The sequence below is a fragment of the Zingiber officinale genome, chromosome 5A (genome assembly GCF_018446385.1).
Source record: "Zingiber officinale cultivar Zhangliang chromosome 5A, Zo_v1.1, whole genome shotgun sequence".
In the NCBI taxonomy this organism is placed as follows: domain Eukaryota; kingdom Viridiplantae; phylum Streptophyta; class Magnoliopsida; order Zingiberales; family Zingiberaceae; genus Zingiber; species Zingiber officinale.
In genome coordinates, this window is record NC_055994.1 from 45,171,233 (window position 1) to 45,189,829 (window position 18,597).

At 38.5% G+C, this 18,597-nt stretch overlaps 1 protein-coding gene across 1 annotated transcript in view; it reads right to left on the minus strand.

The window, feature by feature from the left end:
* Positions 1–17,186: 17,186 nt before the first annotated feature.
* The window catches only part of LOC121980467 (vacuolar protein sorting-associated protein 9A-like), a 37,276-nt gene continuing 35,865 nt past the window's right edge, over positions 17,187–18,597 (minus strand). The window contains exon 5 of the mRNA XM_042532517.1: positions 17,187–18,389. Within this exon, the coding sequence (XP_042388451.1) occupies positions 17,604–18,389 (786 nt within the window). The 3' untranslated portion in view covers positions 17,187–17,603. The remainder of the gene's footprint in view (positions 18,390–18,597) is intronic.

Sequence of the window (18,597 nt, forward strand, 5' to 3'; positions counted from 1 at the left end):
TTTTCTTATCGGAGGGTATTTTTGGTTAAAAAAAATTCGTTAACCCCGAAATCAAGAAAAACCTTAGTTTTCTAAGGTTTTTCGATTCCGGGCTGCATGACCCTTTTGCTGACGTGTCGGGAATGGAATATTACTTGGGAATCATCGAATACCTAAACCAAACAAGGTTTTTATTGATAACCTTGGATGGATAACCAAGATTATCAAGAATAACCCCGAACCAAACGCACTCTATGTGTTTTCACTAATCCATATACACCTTTTATTTTAGTTTTTGATTTTTTAATCTGTTTTTCTAATTTTTATCAATTTATTTTTTAATAATTTTTTATTATATATTTATAATCTTTTGTCTATTTTTAGTTATAAATTTTAGGAGTTATCAACACTCGAAGCACGAAGGATGGGTAATTTAAGGGAAGGGGAGATTTTGACATGTGTCAAGCGTTAGAGGGGATAATTTAAAGGGAGAGAGGTGTTTGACATGTGTCAAAGTTTGGAGGGTAGGTAATTTAAAGAGAATGAGGAATTTTGACATATGTCAAGAGTTGGAAGTGGGATAATTTAAAGGGATGAAAGATTTTATTGTGGCAAAAGGTGAATACGCTCGGCCCCAGCGCCCCCGCCAACCCGTTCCAAGGCCAACACGGAGGAGGTAAATCACGGACGGCTACTAGCCTTTGGAATAGTGACTAGCATATAAGGGAGGTATTTACCTCGGCTTTGTCGAGATTCGAACCTCAGACCTCATTGTGGTAACATCTCATGCGCTAGACACTAGACCCATCCGAGGGGACTGAAAGATTTTTAATATATATCAAGGGTTGGAAGTAGAGTAATTTAAAGAGATGAAAGATTTTGACATGTGTAAAGGAAGTTAAAGATACATAATTTAAAGGGAGAGGGTGTTTTGAAAAAATATAAAAAAAATATAAAATAAATAAATAAAATTGATTAAAAAATAAAATTAAATAAAAATTTAAAAAATAATAATTAAAATTAATTAAAAAATAAAATTAAATAAAAATTAAATAAAATTAAAAAATATATAAGTATTGATAAAAAATAATAAACTAAATTAATTTAAAAAATTAAATTAAATTTAAAAATAATAAACAAAATTAATTAAAAATAAAATTAAATAAAATTAAAAAATATATAAATATTGATGAAAAAATAATAAATAAAATTATTTTAAAAAATAAAATTAAATAAAATTGAAAAAATAAAGAAAAAAGAAAGGGTAGAACTGTCATTTGATAGGGAGAGAAAGGAGGGGAGAGGGGTTTGGTGTCACATCAGGAGGGGGGGAAAAACAATTTACCTTTTTTAATAACTTACCAATGTGGAAACTTATATTGGAGTGATCCTCATGTTTAGATTGCACACATTCGGTCTAATTTGATTTATGCATGCCACATGTTCGATGAAATGTCCCAACCGCTTCTATTACTTTAGTTATCGCATTTAAGTTTGTTAAACTTTTTGCCATGCTTATTATTGTCATGCTTTAAAAAGGTAGATCCGCTACCTTAGTGGCCCCCCTAGTGCCAGCCCCACGGATATGGAGGGAGGTTCATGCAGGTACACAGGCCATAGGCGCATGGCGGGGTAAACCTCAGGTCGTCAGTTCCTGAGAATCGACCCCTGGCCATTACGCCAGAGATACCATGCGCCCACCGTCTGCGCTACGCCCTGGGAACTTATTATTGTCATGCTTTAGTTCATTTGAATGTTGGTTATATTTGTGTCTTTCGTTTAATGCAATTAGATTAGGTTATGTTTCATTCATGCTTCATTATTTAAATGTTTACTTTATGTTGCTTTCCATTTTCTTATTCTCATAGTTTAGGTTAAATTAGATTTCTTTACTTACCGTGCCTTTCATTTATTAGGATTAAATTTTATTATCTGTATTGTTATTTCATTTCTTAGTTTTAGCACTCAAATCCAAACCTCCCATTTTAGATCAAAAATCATAAGCAATAACAATTGCATCCTAAGATTATCACTCTATTGTTACATTCCTTGGAAGAAATGATCTTGTTGGTGCAATCATGCCCTGGAAGTTTCAATGTGTTGATAATTATTTAAGTTTAGGTTAATATGGTGGAACTAACATGCATTGTGAGTTTGCAGGAGGAGTTTCTTGCAGGTCATAAGACCAGATGCAAGAGAAGTCCAAGAAGGTCGAGGACTGGATTCTTGGTAAAAAGAGTTCTTGCAGGTCAGAAGACCAGATGCAAGGCAAGAGAAGTCCAAGAAGGTCGAGGACCGGATTCTTGGCAAGAGAAGCTCCTACAAGTCACAAGATTATGTGTGTGATAGGCTCACTGTCAGAGATCGACTGGTAAATCGATTCAGACATGGCAGTGCGGCAGATTGCCTCTGAATCGATCAGCCGATCGATTGAAGGTAAGGCAATCGATTGGCTGATCGATTGGTAAAGTTCTGCGCAGCACAGAATGCGTCTGGATCGATCAGCCGATCGATTCAAGGTACTGAATCGATCGGCCGATCGATCCATGAACATTCTGTGCGAAGCATAGAATCGTTCTGAATCGATCAGCCGATCGATTCAAGGTACTGAATCGATCGGCTGATCGATCCGTGAACATTCTGTGCGAAGCACAGAATCGTTCTAAATCGATCAGCCGATCGATTCAAGGTATTGAATCGATCGGCCGATCGATTCACGAAGTTGCGATCTCATGAAGCAAGCGGCTGAATCGATTCAAACGATGCCCCAATCGATCCAAGTCAAATAAAAGAATCTGCACCGTTGATTTTGACGCGATGACTTCCAACGGATAGTTGTGAATCGATTGGGATATAATCTCAATCGATTCACGGCGATGGCGGCGTGAGAAACGGCTAGTTTTCTCAACGTATAAAACATGGGAAGAAACTGGGAAATGAACAACAACGAAAAATATACTGTTCCATTGCTCTCCAAGCCTTTTGAAAGCTCTTAAGTGATCAAGATTCAAAGCAAAGGGTTCAAGCTCCTCTCCACTACGTACTGAAATCTCACCTGCAAAGAAGAATTTGGTTAAAGCTTGTAATTCTTCTCTACTTCTTCGTTGTAGCATTAGTGATATTTACTTTGAAGAGAAGGGAGAGTTATTTTTCTGTTAAGGTTTCTCCACCTTCGGTGTGATTCCGAGAATGAGGGTTTTTGATAGTGAAAGAGTGTGAGTGGTGTGGATCCTTGGACTAGTCACCTCCTTGAGGAGGTGGATACCAAGTAAATACCGGTGTTAGCATTGCCTTCAGATTTCCGCTGTGCAAAACAAAGTTGGTCAGCAAAAGAAGTGAGTCATTCACCCCCCCCCTTCTAGCTCAACCGATCCTAACAAGTGTTATCAGAGCATTGGTTTGCTTTTGAGGATTCATCGTCAAGAAAGCACAAGTTAAAGAGCAACAAGATGTCAATGAAGGAGGGACATAGTACTTCACGACCATCATTCTATGAATGCAGCAATTTTGCTTATTGGAAGAGCCGCATGGAACACTATCTCATGACCGAAATTGATATGTGGTTCTCAATCACGGAGGGATTCATGGCGCCAACTGAAAATGGAAAAATGCTTGAGTCATCAAGGTGGACTGTTGAACAAAAAATGAAGGCTCAAGCAAATGCAAAGGCGATTGTGACTCTTCAATGTGGATTAAGCTCGGAACAACTCAACAAAGTTGGACCCTTTAAGAGTGCCAAGGATTTGTGGGATAAGCTTATTGAACTAAATGAAGGCACCAAGGATTCAAGAATTGCAAAGAGGGACTTGTTGATAAATCAACTTCAAAACTTCACCATGAAGGATGGAGAAACGGTAAGCTCACTACATGGGAGATTCAAGGAACTCCTAAATGGTCTTCATTCAGTTGGAGAGAGTGTGGAGAACCGAGATCTCATAAGGTATGCTTTAAAATCTTTCCCAAGAAACTCTTTATGGTCATCCATGGTGGATGCTTATAAGGTTTCAAGGGATTTGTCAATAGTGAAATTGGATGAATTATTTTGTGAACTTGAATTGCATGAGCAAGCTAACACAAGCCATAAGGAGAAAGGTATAGCCTTGGTTGCAGGTGAAAAGAGCAAAAAGAAGCACAAGGAAAAGAAAAAGGAGAAGAAGGAGTCATCTTCAGAATCCGAACAAGATAGTGATAGTGATAGTGATGAAGAGCTATCATCAAGTGAAATGGCAAACTTCGTTCGAAGAATGAGACATTCAAGGAAGTTTGACAAGAAGGATGTTAAGAAAATCTTCAATGATGAGAAAAGAAAAGGTAAATCTCTTGTGGATTCTAAGAATAAAACTGATGTAATTTGCTATGAATGTAAGAAAAAGGGGCACTACAAAACGGAGTGTCCAAAGTTGAAGAAGCAAGAGGAAAAGATCAAGAAAAAGAAGAAGGCGTTGAAAGCCACATGGGATGACTTATCATCAAGCTCATCGGAAGAAGATGAAAGGAACAGCTCAAAGCACATGGCTCTCATGGCCTTAAGTCATGTAGAAGATAGTGAAGATGAAGATAGTCATGAAGAAGATGTGGAGTCTTCAAGTGAGTCATCTTCTAGTGATGATGAGGTAATTTCCCCCAAGCTTGATAAGATGTATGCCACCATTGCATGCTTAAGCAATGCACTAGCTAAATCAAAAGGGAAGGTTAAAAGATTGCAAAATGAATTGAAATCACTCAAAAATGAAATTGTGCCATGTGAAAGTTGCATGCTTCATGAAAATGACAAAAATGATGTTGATGATCTTGAAAAAGAAAATGTATCATTGAAATCACAAGTTGATGATCTTAGATGTGTTCTAGTAAAATTTACTTCAAGCTCAAAATACTTAGACATGATTCTAGGAGCTCAAAGAGGCGTGTACAATAAAGCGGGACTAGGTTTTAAATCTCAAGATAAGGAAGTTAAATTCATGTCCCTAATTAGTAGAAACCATGCTTCAAGGGTTAAGGTTGTTCAAGCTTGGGTACCCAAGCAATTTGTTATTGATGCTACCGGACCCAAAGTGTGGGTACCAAAACATTTGGTTCATCGTGTTTAAACAGGCATGCGCAAAGGGGGAGCATCCAACAACATGGTTCGTAGATAGTGGATGCTCTAAGCATATGACGGGAGACTCATCAAAATTTTCATCATTTAGACACAAAAGTAAAGGTACCGTTTCTTTTGGTAATAGTGGTGAGCTAAAAGTTATAGGAATTGGAGATATTAGAATTTCCGAGAAATTTGTGATAAAAAATGTGTTACTAGTAAAAGGCATGGCTTTTAATCTCTTGAGTGTTAGTCAACTATGTGACTCGGGGTATAGAGTTGAGTTCAACTCATCTCAATGCCTAGTCAAACATAGTGAACTAAACACCAATGTTCTCATAGGCCATAGAAAAGAAAATATTTATCAAGTTGAACTATTTGGTGCTACTAATGTGTTTGCTAAGTGTCTCATGTCCAAAGAAGAGGAGACGTGGCTTTGGCACCGGAGACTCGCTCACACCAACATGAAGAATATCAAAAATCTCTCAAAAAAGGAGTTGGTGCACGGATTGCCAAAGTTGAAGTTTCAAAAGGACAAAATATGTGATGCATGTCAAATGGGTAAGCAAACCAAAGCTACTCATAAAGGTAAAAATGTTGTAAGTACTTCAAATGCTTTAGAGCTCATTCACATGGATTTATTTGATAGTAGCAAATATATTTCTTTAAATGGTAGTAGATATTGCTTTGTGATTGTGGATGATTACACTAGATATACATGGGTGTTTTTCTTGAAACATAAGGATCAAACTCTAGATACCTTGATTGCTTTTTGTAATAGAGTAGAAAATGAAAAGGCTCATAAGATAAACAAAATAAGAAGTGATCATGGAGGTGAGTTTGAAAATGATAGATTCACAAGTTTTTGTATGGAAAAAGGCTACAAACATGAGTTTTCAACCCCTAGAACACCTCAACAAAATGGAGTTGTTGAGAGGAAAAATAGGGTGTTACAAGAGGCCGCTAGGAGCATGTTAAATGAATATTCACTACATAGCTTCCTATGGGCCGAAGCAATCAATACGGCTTGTTATGTCCAAAATCGAACTTTAATACATAGGTTTCTAGGAAAAACACCTCATGAATTGTGGTTTGGTAAACAACCTACAATTAAGCATCTTAGAGTATTTGGGTGTAAGGTCTATATTCTAAACACCAAGGATCACTTGGGAAAGTTTTCCGCTAAGGCGGATGAGGGGATTCTTGTAGGTTACTCAAGTCATAGCAAGGCATATCGAATTTACAACAAAAGATCAAAACAAGTTGAAGAATCACTAAATGTTGTATTTGAAGAAAATCCCTCTTTAAACTCTATAAGAACAAACGATGAAGAATTACAATTTGAGTTAGAAAAACTAACACTAAATGAGGTAAATCATCAAGGAGAAGGAAATCAAGAAAATGATGGTGAGAAAAATGAACCTTTGCCACTTGAACCCGAAATTATAACAAATCAAGACTCAAGACCTACTAGGACTCATGTAAATCATCCCTTAGATCAAGTAGTAGGAGACATTACTTAAGGAGTAAGAACTCGATCTTACTTTAGAAATGAAGGAAGTCAAGTTGCCTTAATATCTCAAATAGAACCAAAAACCATTGATGATGCATTGTTTGATCCGGATTGGATTTTAGCAATGCAAGATGAATTATCTCAATTTGAGAGAAGTCAAGTTTGGGATTTAGTTCCTAGGCCTAACAACAAATCAATTATTGATACAAAATGGGTTTTTAGGAACAAACTTGATGATAAAGGGATAGTGGTGAGAAACAAAGCTAGATTGGTCGCTAGGGGTTTCAATCAAGTAGAAGGGTTGGACTATGATGAAACTTATGCACCCGTAGTAAGATTGGAGTCAATTAGAATGATGTTGGCCTTTGCCGCCCGCAAGGGTTTCAAATTGTACCAAATGGATGTAAAATCAGCATTTTTAAATGGTGTAATAAAAGAACAAGTATATGTTGAGCAACCACCGGGATTTGAAAATTTGGAGTGTCCAACCCATGTATATAAACTTAAAAAGGCCTTATATGGACTAAAACAAGCTCCTCGGGCTTGGTATGAACGATTGTCAACATTTCTAATATCAAAAGGGTTTCATAGAGGAAAAATTGATCCTACTTTATTCTTGAAAAATAATGGTAATGATTTGTTTGTGGCCCAAGTATATGTATATGACATTATTTGTGGTTCCACAAATAAAGATTTTTTAAATGAATTCATTAATCACATGGAGAGTGAATTCGAAATGAGTTTGGTTGGTGAGTTGACATTTTTCCTAGGATTACAAATTAAGCAAACAAAAGAAGGCATTTACATTCATCAATCCAAATATGTCAAAGAGCTATTTAAGAAATTTGGAATGGAAAACGCAAAGGAAATATCTACCCCCATGGCCACAAATACTAAGTTGGATAAAGACATTAAGGGGAAAGAAGTTGACTCCAAAGTGTATCGTAGTGCTATAGGAAGTCTTCTCTATCTCACGGCTAGTAGACCGGATATACTTTTCGCCGTAGGTATATGTGCTAGGTATCAATCTTGTGCTAAGGAGTCACATTTGAGTGTCGAGCGAATTCTTCGTTATCTCAAGGGGACTCAAAATGTTGGTCTTTGATATCCTAGAACCGAAACTTTTGACCTAGTGGGCTATACCGATTCCGATTATGCCGGATGCAAGTTGTATCGTAAAAGCACTAGTGGTAGCTGTCAATTTCTAGGGTCCTCTTTAGTAAGTTGGTCAAGTAGAAAACAACATTGTGTAGCTCTCTCCACAATCGAAGCGGAATATATTGCCATGGGAGAGTGTGTATCACAATTATTATGGATGACTCATACTCTAGAAGACTATAAACTTACCTATAACAATGTTCAAGTACTTTGTGATAATGTGAGTACAATCAACTTAACCAAAAATCCCGTTCATCATTCAAGAACGAAACACATAGAGGTTAAACATCATTTTATCCGTGATCATGTAACTCGAGGTGATATCATTTTAAATTATGTTGGATCAAAATCAAACTTAGCCAATATCTTCACCAAACCTCTTCCCGAAGTTGAATTTAGCTTTCTTAGAAGAGAATTGGGAATGTGTTGTATTGATTAAATCAAATCCTCCATGGTCACTTTATAGGTAAAGCTTTTAGGTTCTTCACCTTAATTTTTGCCTCTCACAAACACATAGGGTTATCTTCTTTGTGTGATTTAGATGGGGGTGAGAGGTTAGGAACATTTATCTTGGTCATAATGCTTGTTATGATGCATTAAGTTGGCCAAGAAAAATGATTTTCACATGAAACATTCATTTGTCCAATCATAGGGAAAGCAAGTGTACAACTCATGTGCCCGTTGCCCTACGATTATGATTGGAAATTTTCAATTGACCATATAACAACTCACTTCTAAAACATTGGTTCAAGTGTGTTATTGGATGGGGATTATTATGAAACAGGTAGATACAAACTTCCTCATATCTTTGAAGTTTTCAATAACAAGTTTTCAATATTTTGTGGTTTTGTGTAAGTTTTCACTAAGGCGAGTTCATTTTTATTAAACTTTATTTTTTCTATAATTTGGGACATACATATAGTGTCTATGCAAAATTTCATGATTTTTGGAGTAGTGTACAATTAGTTGTGCTTTTCCAAATCTTGGTTCTGAAAGTTTTTCAGACGTGCAGAAATATCAGGCTTCCCAATCGATTGGTCAATCGATTGGGAGGCTCGCACTTGGCCACAGAAGGCATCTGAATCGATCCATGGATTGATTCCGAGAAACTCGATCGATCAATGGATCGATTGAGACGCCCTTTCGGTTTTCCACAGAAGGCGTCTGAATCGATCTATGGATCGATTCAGCCGTCTGTTCGATTTTCACAGAAGCATTGTGAATCGATCGACCGATCGATTCACTTACTCTCAATCGATCGGTCGATCGATCGAGATCCTAAAACCCGTCTTAAACCCTTAGATCCGAATCGATCCCCTCACTCTTTTTCCTCTTTTCTCTCTCTCGACGCGGTCTTGCCTAGGCGACTTCCCAGGCGACGTTTTCCTCTGTCTCGTTCGTCACTCCGGCGTGCTTCTCCGGCGAAGAGGAGCTATTCCACTTCTCTTCCAGCTCTCTCTCGACGCACTAGGCAGCTCCCTTCCTCGTCTCCGCGTCCTCACACAAGATGCGGACTCCAAACCCTAACCCTAGGTAACACTCTTTGCTCTACTCCTTGTTGTTCTTTTTGCTCCTATTTTTGACCTAATCTGTATGTTTTTTTTGTGTGTCTTTGTGCATTGCATTATCCCTCATGCATTGCATTACTTGCATTACCCTTGAATCTTTGCATTACTTGCATTTCTTCCCGTTCACTGTCAAACCGTGTGCATCTCGTGCATTTGTTTTTCTATCCCACAGAAAGAAACAAAAGGTCGGTGAATCGAGTGAAGGGTCGTCTGTCCCTTCCTCACGTCCTCAACCTCCCACTGACCCTAGGTTTCCAAATGCTACAATGCAACAAGCCTTCACCAAAAACACTTTCAAACTTATTCCCCCTAGATCAGTGGATTTGCAATATTATAGATCATCTTGTTTTGATACCTATAATAGGTTCAAACATTATAAACTTGACTCCTTGTTGACTTGTGAGAGGGACATCAATATAGGTCTAGTCTCCGAATTTTATAATAATTTACACACTTCAGATGGTGTAAATTATCGTACTCGTGTAGCAAAACGGAGCCTAGACTTCTCTTATGAGATTCTTCAATCTTATCTTGACTGTCTACCTTCAAATAATGATTTTGTCTTTTATCCCACTCTTCCCGATGAGCTCCCTCCACCTTTTGAGCGTATTAACATCGCATCCATGCATCAATTTCTCTTTGGTCGTCCGCGTCCGGATGAGCCAGATGCTCATATCACTAAGTTCTCTTCTCTTGAGTTATCGGCTGAAAATGTCGCTTTGTTTAAAGTGATCATCAATTGTCTTTTCCCGATTGTCTCTCGTGCTCTAGCCGCTCTACGACCGCCTCATATGTTTGCCCTCTATGCCATTCGTCATTCCCTCAACATCAAGATCCCTCTGAATATCTTTCATTGCATCATCCATTTCACCCAGCCCGTGCAGCAGACGATACATATGCCTTTCGGGCATCTTATCACAGATTGGCTGGAGTCCCAGAAGATTGATGTCTCCCAGGGACGTTTGGAGCACATGACCGTGGCTTATTCTCGGATTTCTTCACGCTCTTTCAAGAAGTCGGGTCTTATTGGTGGTCCAGCTGGAGTTAGATGGATCGATGGCCGTGCTTTTGGGGAGGGACCCCGAGCTCGCCAAAGGGGGGAGGCACAGGCCTTGGCTCCTGTGGAGGATGAGGCTGAGGAGGAGTTCCATGGGCCAGCTTCTCCGAGTTTTGAGGAGACGGTTTTCACTCGCCTTGAGGAGCTGACCCTGGAGGTAGCCAGCCTGCGTACCACGTTGGATACCGTGGTCCAGCAGCAGACTTCGATGCAGCGGACTCTGGATACACTAGTGGACTTAGTGGGCTCGTGGGTGACGGTTAACCCGTCTCAGTCTGGTCCATCCACCGCCACTGTTCCCCCTGCTGCGGATGCCCCTGATCCTGACTCTGCGGCGGTTCCTGCTTCGGCTACTACGTCTGCTCCAGCTGCTGATACTGATCCCACTCCTCCTGGAGACGAGTTTATCGAGTTTTATGTTCCTATGTGATGTATTTTTATTTTGTTGTATGGATTGTTGTTCTAGAGTCCTTTTTGTGAACTCTCTTTCCATTTTGAATGTATGATATACTTTTATGCTCAGCTCTCTTTTTGATTCTACATTTCAGTATTGTTATGTTATGTTGATATATGTGTGTTTTAGGGGGAGCATTCCTCGGATTTATCATATTTGCTTTGTGCACTTATTGAGGGAGAGTTATTTGCTTTTGATTTTTGACAAAGGGGGAGATCTATGTTGAAATTCATACTTAGTGTTTATGCTTATCTCAGTAAATTAAAATCAAGCTTACTGCAATTATGCAATTATTATTTCAGCAAGCTACAATCATTATTTATCATTGTATTGGAAATTAGCCTAAACTTAAATAAATTGTCAAACATCAAAAAGGGGGAGATTGTTGGTGCAATCATGCCCTGGAAGTTTCAATGTGTTGATAATTATTTAAGTTTAGGTTAATACGGTGGAACTAACATGCATTGTGAGTTTGCAGGAGGAGTTTCTTGCAGGTCAGAAGACCGGATGCAAGAGAAGTCCAAGAAGGTCGAGGACTGGATTCTTGGTAAAAAGAGTTCTTGCAGGTCAGAAGACCAGATGCAAGGCAAGAGAAGTCCAAGAAGGTCGGGGACCGGATTCTTGGCAAGAGAAGCTCCTGCAAGTCACAAGATTATGTGTGTGATAGGCTCACTGTCAGAGATCGACTGGTAAATTGATTCAGACATGGTTGTGCGGCAGATTGCCTCTGAATCGATCAACCGATCGATTGAAAGTAAGGCAATCGATTGGCTGATCGATTGGTAAAGTTCTGCGCAGCACAGAATGCGTCTGGATCGATCAGCCGATCGATTCAAGGTACTGAATCGATCGGCCGATCGATCCGTGAACATTCTGTGCGAAGCACAGAATCGTTCTGAATCGATCAACCGATCGATTCAAGGTACTGAATCGATCGGCCGATCGATCCGTGAACATTCTGTGCGAAGCACAGAATCGTTCTGAATCGATCAGCCGATCGATTCAAGGTATTGAATCGATCGGTCGATCGATTCACGAAGCTGCGATCTCATGAAGCAAGCGGCTGAATCGATTCAAACGATGCCCCAATCGATCCAAGTCAAATAAAAGAATCTGCACCGTTGATTTTGATGCGATGACTTCCAACGGATAGTTGTGAATCGATTGGGATATAATCTCAATCGATTCACGGCGACGGCGGCGTGAGAAACGGCTAGTTTTCTCAACGTATAAAACATGGGAAGAAATTGGGAAATGAACAACAACGAAAAACATACTGTTCCATTGCTTTCCAAGCCTTTTGAAAGCTCTCAAGTGATCAAGATTCAAAGCAAAGGGTTCAAGCTCCTCTCCACTACGTACTGAAATCTCACCTGCAAAGAAGAATCTGGTTAAAGCTTGTAATTCTTCTCTACTTCTTCGTTGTAGCATTTGTGATATTTACTTTGAAGAGAAGGGAGAGTTATTTTTCTGTTAAGGTTTCTCCACCTTCGGTGTGATTCCGAGAAGGAGGGTTTTTGATAGTGAAAGAGTGTGAGTGGTGTGGATCCTTGGACTAGTCACCTCCTTGAGGAGGTGGATACCAAGTAAATACTGGTGTTAGCATTGCCTTCAGATTTCCACTGTGCAAAACAAAGTTGGTCAGCAAAAGAAGTGAGTCATTCACCCCCCCCCCCTCTAGCTCAACCGATCCTAACAGATCTAAGTCATCTCTATACCACCTTAGTGTAAAAGAGATTTGGTATATTAATTGTAATTTGATATACAAATAGTACAACATACAGGGTGCTCGCATCAACAACTGAGAGTGTGGGGTGTTCGGATATGTTCTGGACACCCTAGCTCTCAGTCGTGCACAACCAGATGTGTAGGATAACTTTTCTCTCTCTAGAGAAAGACGATGACTAACTCTCGTCCGTGACTCTCACATACATTCGGTCGTCTGAATCATTTTTGGGTGCCCCACATACTAAGTCGGGCATGAAAACAAGGCACCATATCAAAATCGTGTGTGTGTTAATATATATACATAGTACGCGACTGTATGCGTGCAACATATCAAGTGCGTATTTTTTTGGATTTTTTTTAAGCTTTTGATTTAGGATTTTGGGTTTAGAGTATAGTATTTAGACTAAAAAAAAATATTTTATTTAAGGTTTAGGTTTAGGATATAGTGTTTAAGTTAAAAAAAAAAATACTTTTTTAAGCTTTGGGTTTAGGATATAGTATTTAGGCTAAATTTTTTTAAAAAAAATTCTTTTAACCTTTGGGTTTAAAGTTTAGAGTATGATATTTACAATGTGTATATTTTTTTTCAAACCCAAAGTTTAAAAAAAATTAAGAAAATCCACCGTTGATATGCTGCACACGCACAGTCACACACTGTGTGGTGCGCAACATATCAACGTTATATATAGTTTTAATATTCTTAAGTATTAAAGAAGATATGAAAATATGTGAGAGGTATGCTAATGTTTGGATAGTTAGAAGACCTAAACATCATCTTCTAGAGTCTTTAATATAGATAGTCAGTCTTTGAGACTATGATGTAATGATAAGAGCGCTAAGTTATCTTCCAATATTTATGGTTCGATTCCCAACTAGAACGTATTTGTAAGAATTTTTTTCTCCGAATAAAACTTATAATTAAAGGATATTGAACTTCTGGGCCGTCCGTCACAAGTACTTCCCGATTTACCCTGAATAGCTAGTTGAAAATTTTTATAAAGCCGAATCAGCCATCCCAAACTCGATGTTACCAGGCTACCAGCATGATTAATTTTTTTTTTAATATACATAGTTCAATTATTCACATATCAGCTTTAGATGTTTTAGATTAAGTTAAAAGACAGATCACAACGTACCTTGCTTTGTCCTCGTAGCTAAATGATATGCAAATGCTTATGAAGTCTAGAATAGCATCAAAATCATGTTTCATTGTAAGTAATAAAAGTGTTGGAAAAGAATGAGTAAGTTACACCAAGCCAACAATGGAGATGATTATCTTATCTCAAGCATTGATACAAACACCAAATTGTTTGCAAGAGAGAGGGCACAGTAGGAGGACAGCATCAACATTGCCGCAGGATTCATTCCATTCATTCCATCCTTCAAGATAAACATGATAAAATGAGAATCTATGTTGTAGGGTTTTTATTTATTATTATTATTTTTTTTAATAATTCAAATATTTAACTTTGTGAACTAGTTTATCGTTGGGGATCTTTTATGATTAGCTAGAAGGGGGTTGAATAGTCGGTAGCCCAAATCGATCACTTCCTATGTATTTATTAGCACAGCGGAATACAAATAAAACAAACACAAATACGAAAGCTAAAGATAAGGAAAAAACAAGCAAATCGTTGCACATTGTTTAACGTGGTTTGGAGATAAGGCTCCTACTCTACGACCATCCGTAAGGTGGACAATCTCTCAATCCGTCGGTGGATTAGTCCCTGGCAAACTCCGGCTAGCTTACGTAACTCCTTGTATGTGGAGAAACTTCACCACAACTCTCACAAAAACTCTTGAGAAGCTAGGGCACTGGTAGACTACTAATAAGGGTTAACCATCTCTATTTCGTCAAGCTTAACCAAACTTTCAAACCTTAGTTATATAAGCCACGGGTTGGAAAATCCCGCCTACCAGTCGACTGATGAAAGTACTAGTCGACTGTCCTCCGTGGAGATTCGACCGTTACAACCCAACGGCTCGATACCCTGCTCCACACTGACCGAGCGAACAGAAACATTCTGTTCGCTCTTAGTCGACTGCCCAGTCGACTGCACCAATTGACTGTCATTTCTATCAGTCGATTGGTACCCCGAGTACAGTCTCTTAGCACTCAGACCTTCACCCTTACAACTCATTTGACTTTTCTTCGTTACAGCATTGACCTCTTGCCTTCAAGCCTACTTCCTTCGGCTCTCGTCCCTCAGATGCATTCAAGCTCGCGGCTTGCCCCCAATGTCATCTTTCATGTATGCCTCGAAGTCGCTTCCCTTAGCCCTTGTCCTTGCTACCTTATCCACGGTCCCTCGGATGCTCCATTCACCAGACCCGAAGCCATCAAGCTGAGTCATATATGTATCCTGCAAACCTGCACACTCACATACACATATCAAATACAAGGATAAACCTAACTTAAACTCTTTGCCCAAACACCAAAACACATGGTCGCACAGACCATTGAGATTGCTCCAACATTTATTATATAGCAAAAGGTGATTCGCTCGCCTCCAATGCCCCGTCAATCCCTCCTTAGACCAACACGGAGGAGGTAAATCATAAATGACTACTAGCTATTAATATATATGGTCAAGACATGGGAGGAGACCGAATCCTTTGGTCTACTTTTTGTGGACCAGGGGATGGTCCACAATGCAATTACTGTCGAACCGCGTCCACAATTCAACCGCAATTAGTTGCAATCCTTCCTTGAGTTCACTTTTCTATCCAAGTTATAGCTTTGGACGGCGTAAGCGGCCAAAAGCTATCCCCCGCTCGGCCCCTGGCAGTCCGATCATCCGCCCATTGCCGGCAACCTAGGGGCAACCTCCGATCGTCCACCCTGATCCAAACTATAATCTGGATGAGAAAATAAACTCAAAAAGGAATCATAACTAATTATAATCAAATTACAATCATGATCCAACCATAATTATATTATAAACTATCTTTTAATCTATACAAAGTAGACCAAAAGATTTTGACATGCTCTTTGAACCGGTTCAATATTACATAGGAAGGTATCCCATCCTTCTATACTAGAAGGAAATCCAGAAAGCATACACAGATGCTCCCCAAAGTGTTCTCCATTGTTTTTTTAAAGAAAATGATTTTTAAAATTAATTTTTATATAATATTTATTTTATAGGCCTTTTTAATATGCTACCTACTTTATAATGAGCATTCCGTATTCACGCAGTATGATTTTTTTTAAGACTTAGAATTTATAATATAGTATTTAAACTAGAGGAAGTGAAAAAACAAAAAATAATAAAATAATAATAAAAATAATTTACACTAGCTGAGCCTAGATGTGCACCATAACAATATATATATATATAAAGATTTTTACAATACATATCTCTGCACATTCTATGACTCTTCAGTGTCCGACATCCAAATCACATCGGGAATTTTTTACCATGCACTCATCATAGTCGACCATAATGAACAACACTCACAAATCCGGACACCTAGACAACATCAGGACACCCCATGTATATATATAAAAGAGATTTTTACAATACACATCTCTGCACATCTTATGACTCTCTGGTGTCCGGACGTTCAAATCACATCAAGAATTTCGACACTACAAGTCCGGATGCCTAGACCACATCAGGGCACCCTCTATATATATATATATATATATATATATATAGAGTTTTGTTACTGTGCGCGACCGCACAGTACGCGACTGTGAGCGTCGCGCACAGTAACAGCGCTTTTTTATTTTTTTTATTTTTTTTTATTTTTTGAATTTTAAAAATTCAACATTTCCTTATTTAAAATTTAATATATAAATATATCCCCTAAACATATTACAATATTCAATAAATACTTAAATTAATTTTATTTTAATTTTTTTTTTAAACCAAACACTATAACCTAATTAGAAAGCCTAAACTCTATAGTTAAAATCTAAAAAAAAAAATAGTTTTAACACTATACCCAAAGCCTGAACCCTATAAATAAAATCGTAAAAAAATTTTTTAATTTGACGCGCACAGTCGCGCACTGTGCCGTCGCGCGCAGTATCAAATCTGTATATATATATATATATATATATAAAAAGAGATTTTTACAATACACATCTCTACACATCCTATGACTCTATGGTGTCAGGACGTCCAAATCACATCGAAAATTTTTTACCATGCACTCATCATAATCGACCATGATGAGTAACACTCACAGATCCGGGCACCTAGACCATGTCAGGGCGCCCCATGTGTGTGTCTATATATATATATATAGAGAGAGAGAGAGAGATAGAGAGAGAGAGGCGTCTCCATTATATATAATCTGGTAAGTCAAGTGAATCAACTGACAATAGAACCACTTGAACTTGTGTGAGCAAGCATGACAAGTCCAAACCCGAACAGATTCCGATTCAAACTAAAGTCATGCCTTGCCCGTGTGTCCCAGACACCCTTCTTGGTGTCTGATTTCTTGCATGATGTTTGGCACCCTTTCTTTAGCATATAAAGATATAGGCCCTTAACATACAGGGTGCTCACCATGCGCGCCCATGCTGGAAGCCTGAGTGCATGCAAGGCACCTGAAAGTGCTCTAGGCACTCCGCTGCACTCGGGCTCCCAGAATTGGCACGCCCGGTGGACGCCCAACACATCACCTCTCTAAAGATATAATTAACACAACACATTACCCTTGGGCACTGTAGTTTCACTAGTCATGAGGAAGAGTGATCACAATCAAGGGCGCTTCAGTTGTATTTGCCATAAGGACTGAGGCATCACAATCCAACTAGTACTTTGAATGAGTGTCTGCTATTTTGAAGTAAAAGCGACAAATCCTTTGGCCAACAGACATGATTAATGTAATTTTACTCATAGTATGAGCCTGGGAAAATATTTGACCTCCTAGCTTGCAAGTATTCAGTTTCCTTTCCCATTTAGAACTTCAACCCTTCCACCATGATAAAAATAAGCTACAGTTGCAATACAGATGGAACTCTCTATGCTTGCTCATAGAAAAAGTGAGAATATTTCTGACTTGAGCGCACAAAGTAAACGATCCAGAAAAACTAAAGATTTTCACTGATTACTTTATTCATTTGTTTCAGCATTTGACCCTTCTATGGATTTCTTGGATTCCATCTCATCCATTTGCAAAATCAAATCCACAGTGGAGTAGGAATTTTTCTTACTAACTTCAGCATTGCCATTCTTAAGTTCTAAATCTGCTAAATATTCATGTTCTTTGACAGTTTGCAGTGCCGATGATGATTCAGTACTTAGTGGAACAGATTCCTTATGAATGCCCATTCCTTTAGAAAGAGCAACATACTTAAGAACAAGTTTCTTGTAGCAATTTAGAAGGCTGTGAACATCCTGGATGGTTAGATCACCAGCATTAGCAAATAAGAAAGGATAATCCTGAAAATATTTGCTTGTGTTTTCCTCCAAAAGGTCAGCAGCTCCTTTTTTTTCCAGATCAGAAATTGATAACATATTAGTGAGTGCCTTTTCATTTACATCTTTGTTGGCGTCATATGATTGGCTTGGAACATGGTGCCCATGAACTGACACCGAGTTGTCCAGTTCTCTGTTAGCTTTTAGTACCCCCGACCTTTGTTCAAGGGCATCCAGATTCGTTTCAGTTTGCTGATCTTCTCCACTAGTCGATGTGCCCATTAGATGGGCTCTGGCTGATTCCATTTTGTTCAGAAACTCCTTTTCTTCCATTGAAACTGCTTGTGCATCAATATTCCAAATGAAAGATTCTGCAGATAGGATATTTGTAAAGAAGTATGCAGCTTCAGAGACTAATCGTGATTGACGCCTATAACGCTGAATGTAAAGCAAGTTTGAATGCAACTGCGGTGGGTTTGCCTGCAAAACATAGTAAACATTTTTGTGCTTTTAAGCAGGAACTGCAACACAAGCTGAAAACCAAGATAGATTTTTACCTGTAGAATTCATTGCCTACATGATGGGAATTTTTCAGATGCTTTAGAAAGATTTGCTATTTCATACTTAAATTGGCAGTGTCAATGGAAGAGACAAGTTGTTTGAAGACTTGCAAAGCAAAGTACAATGA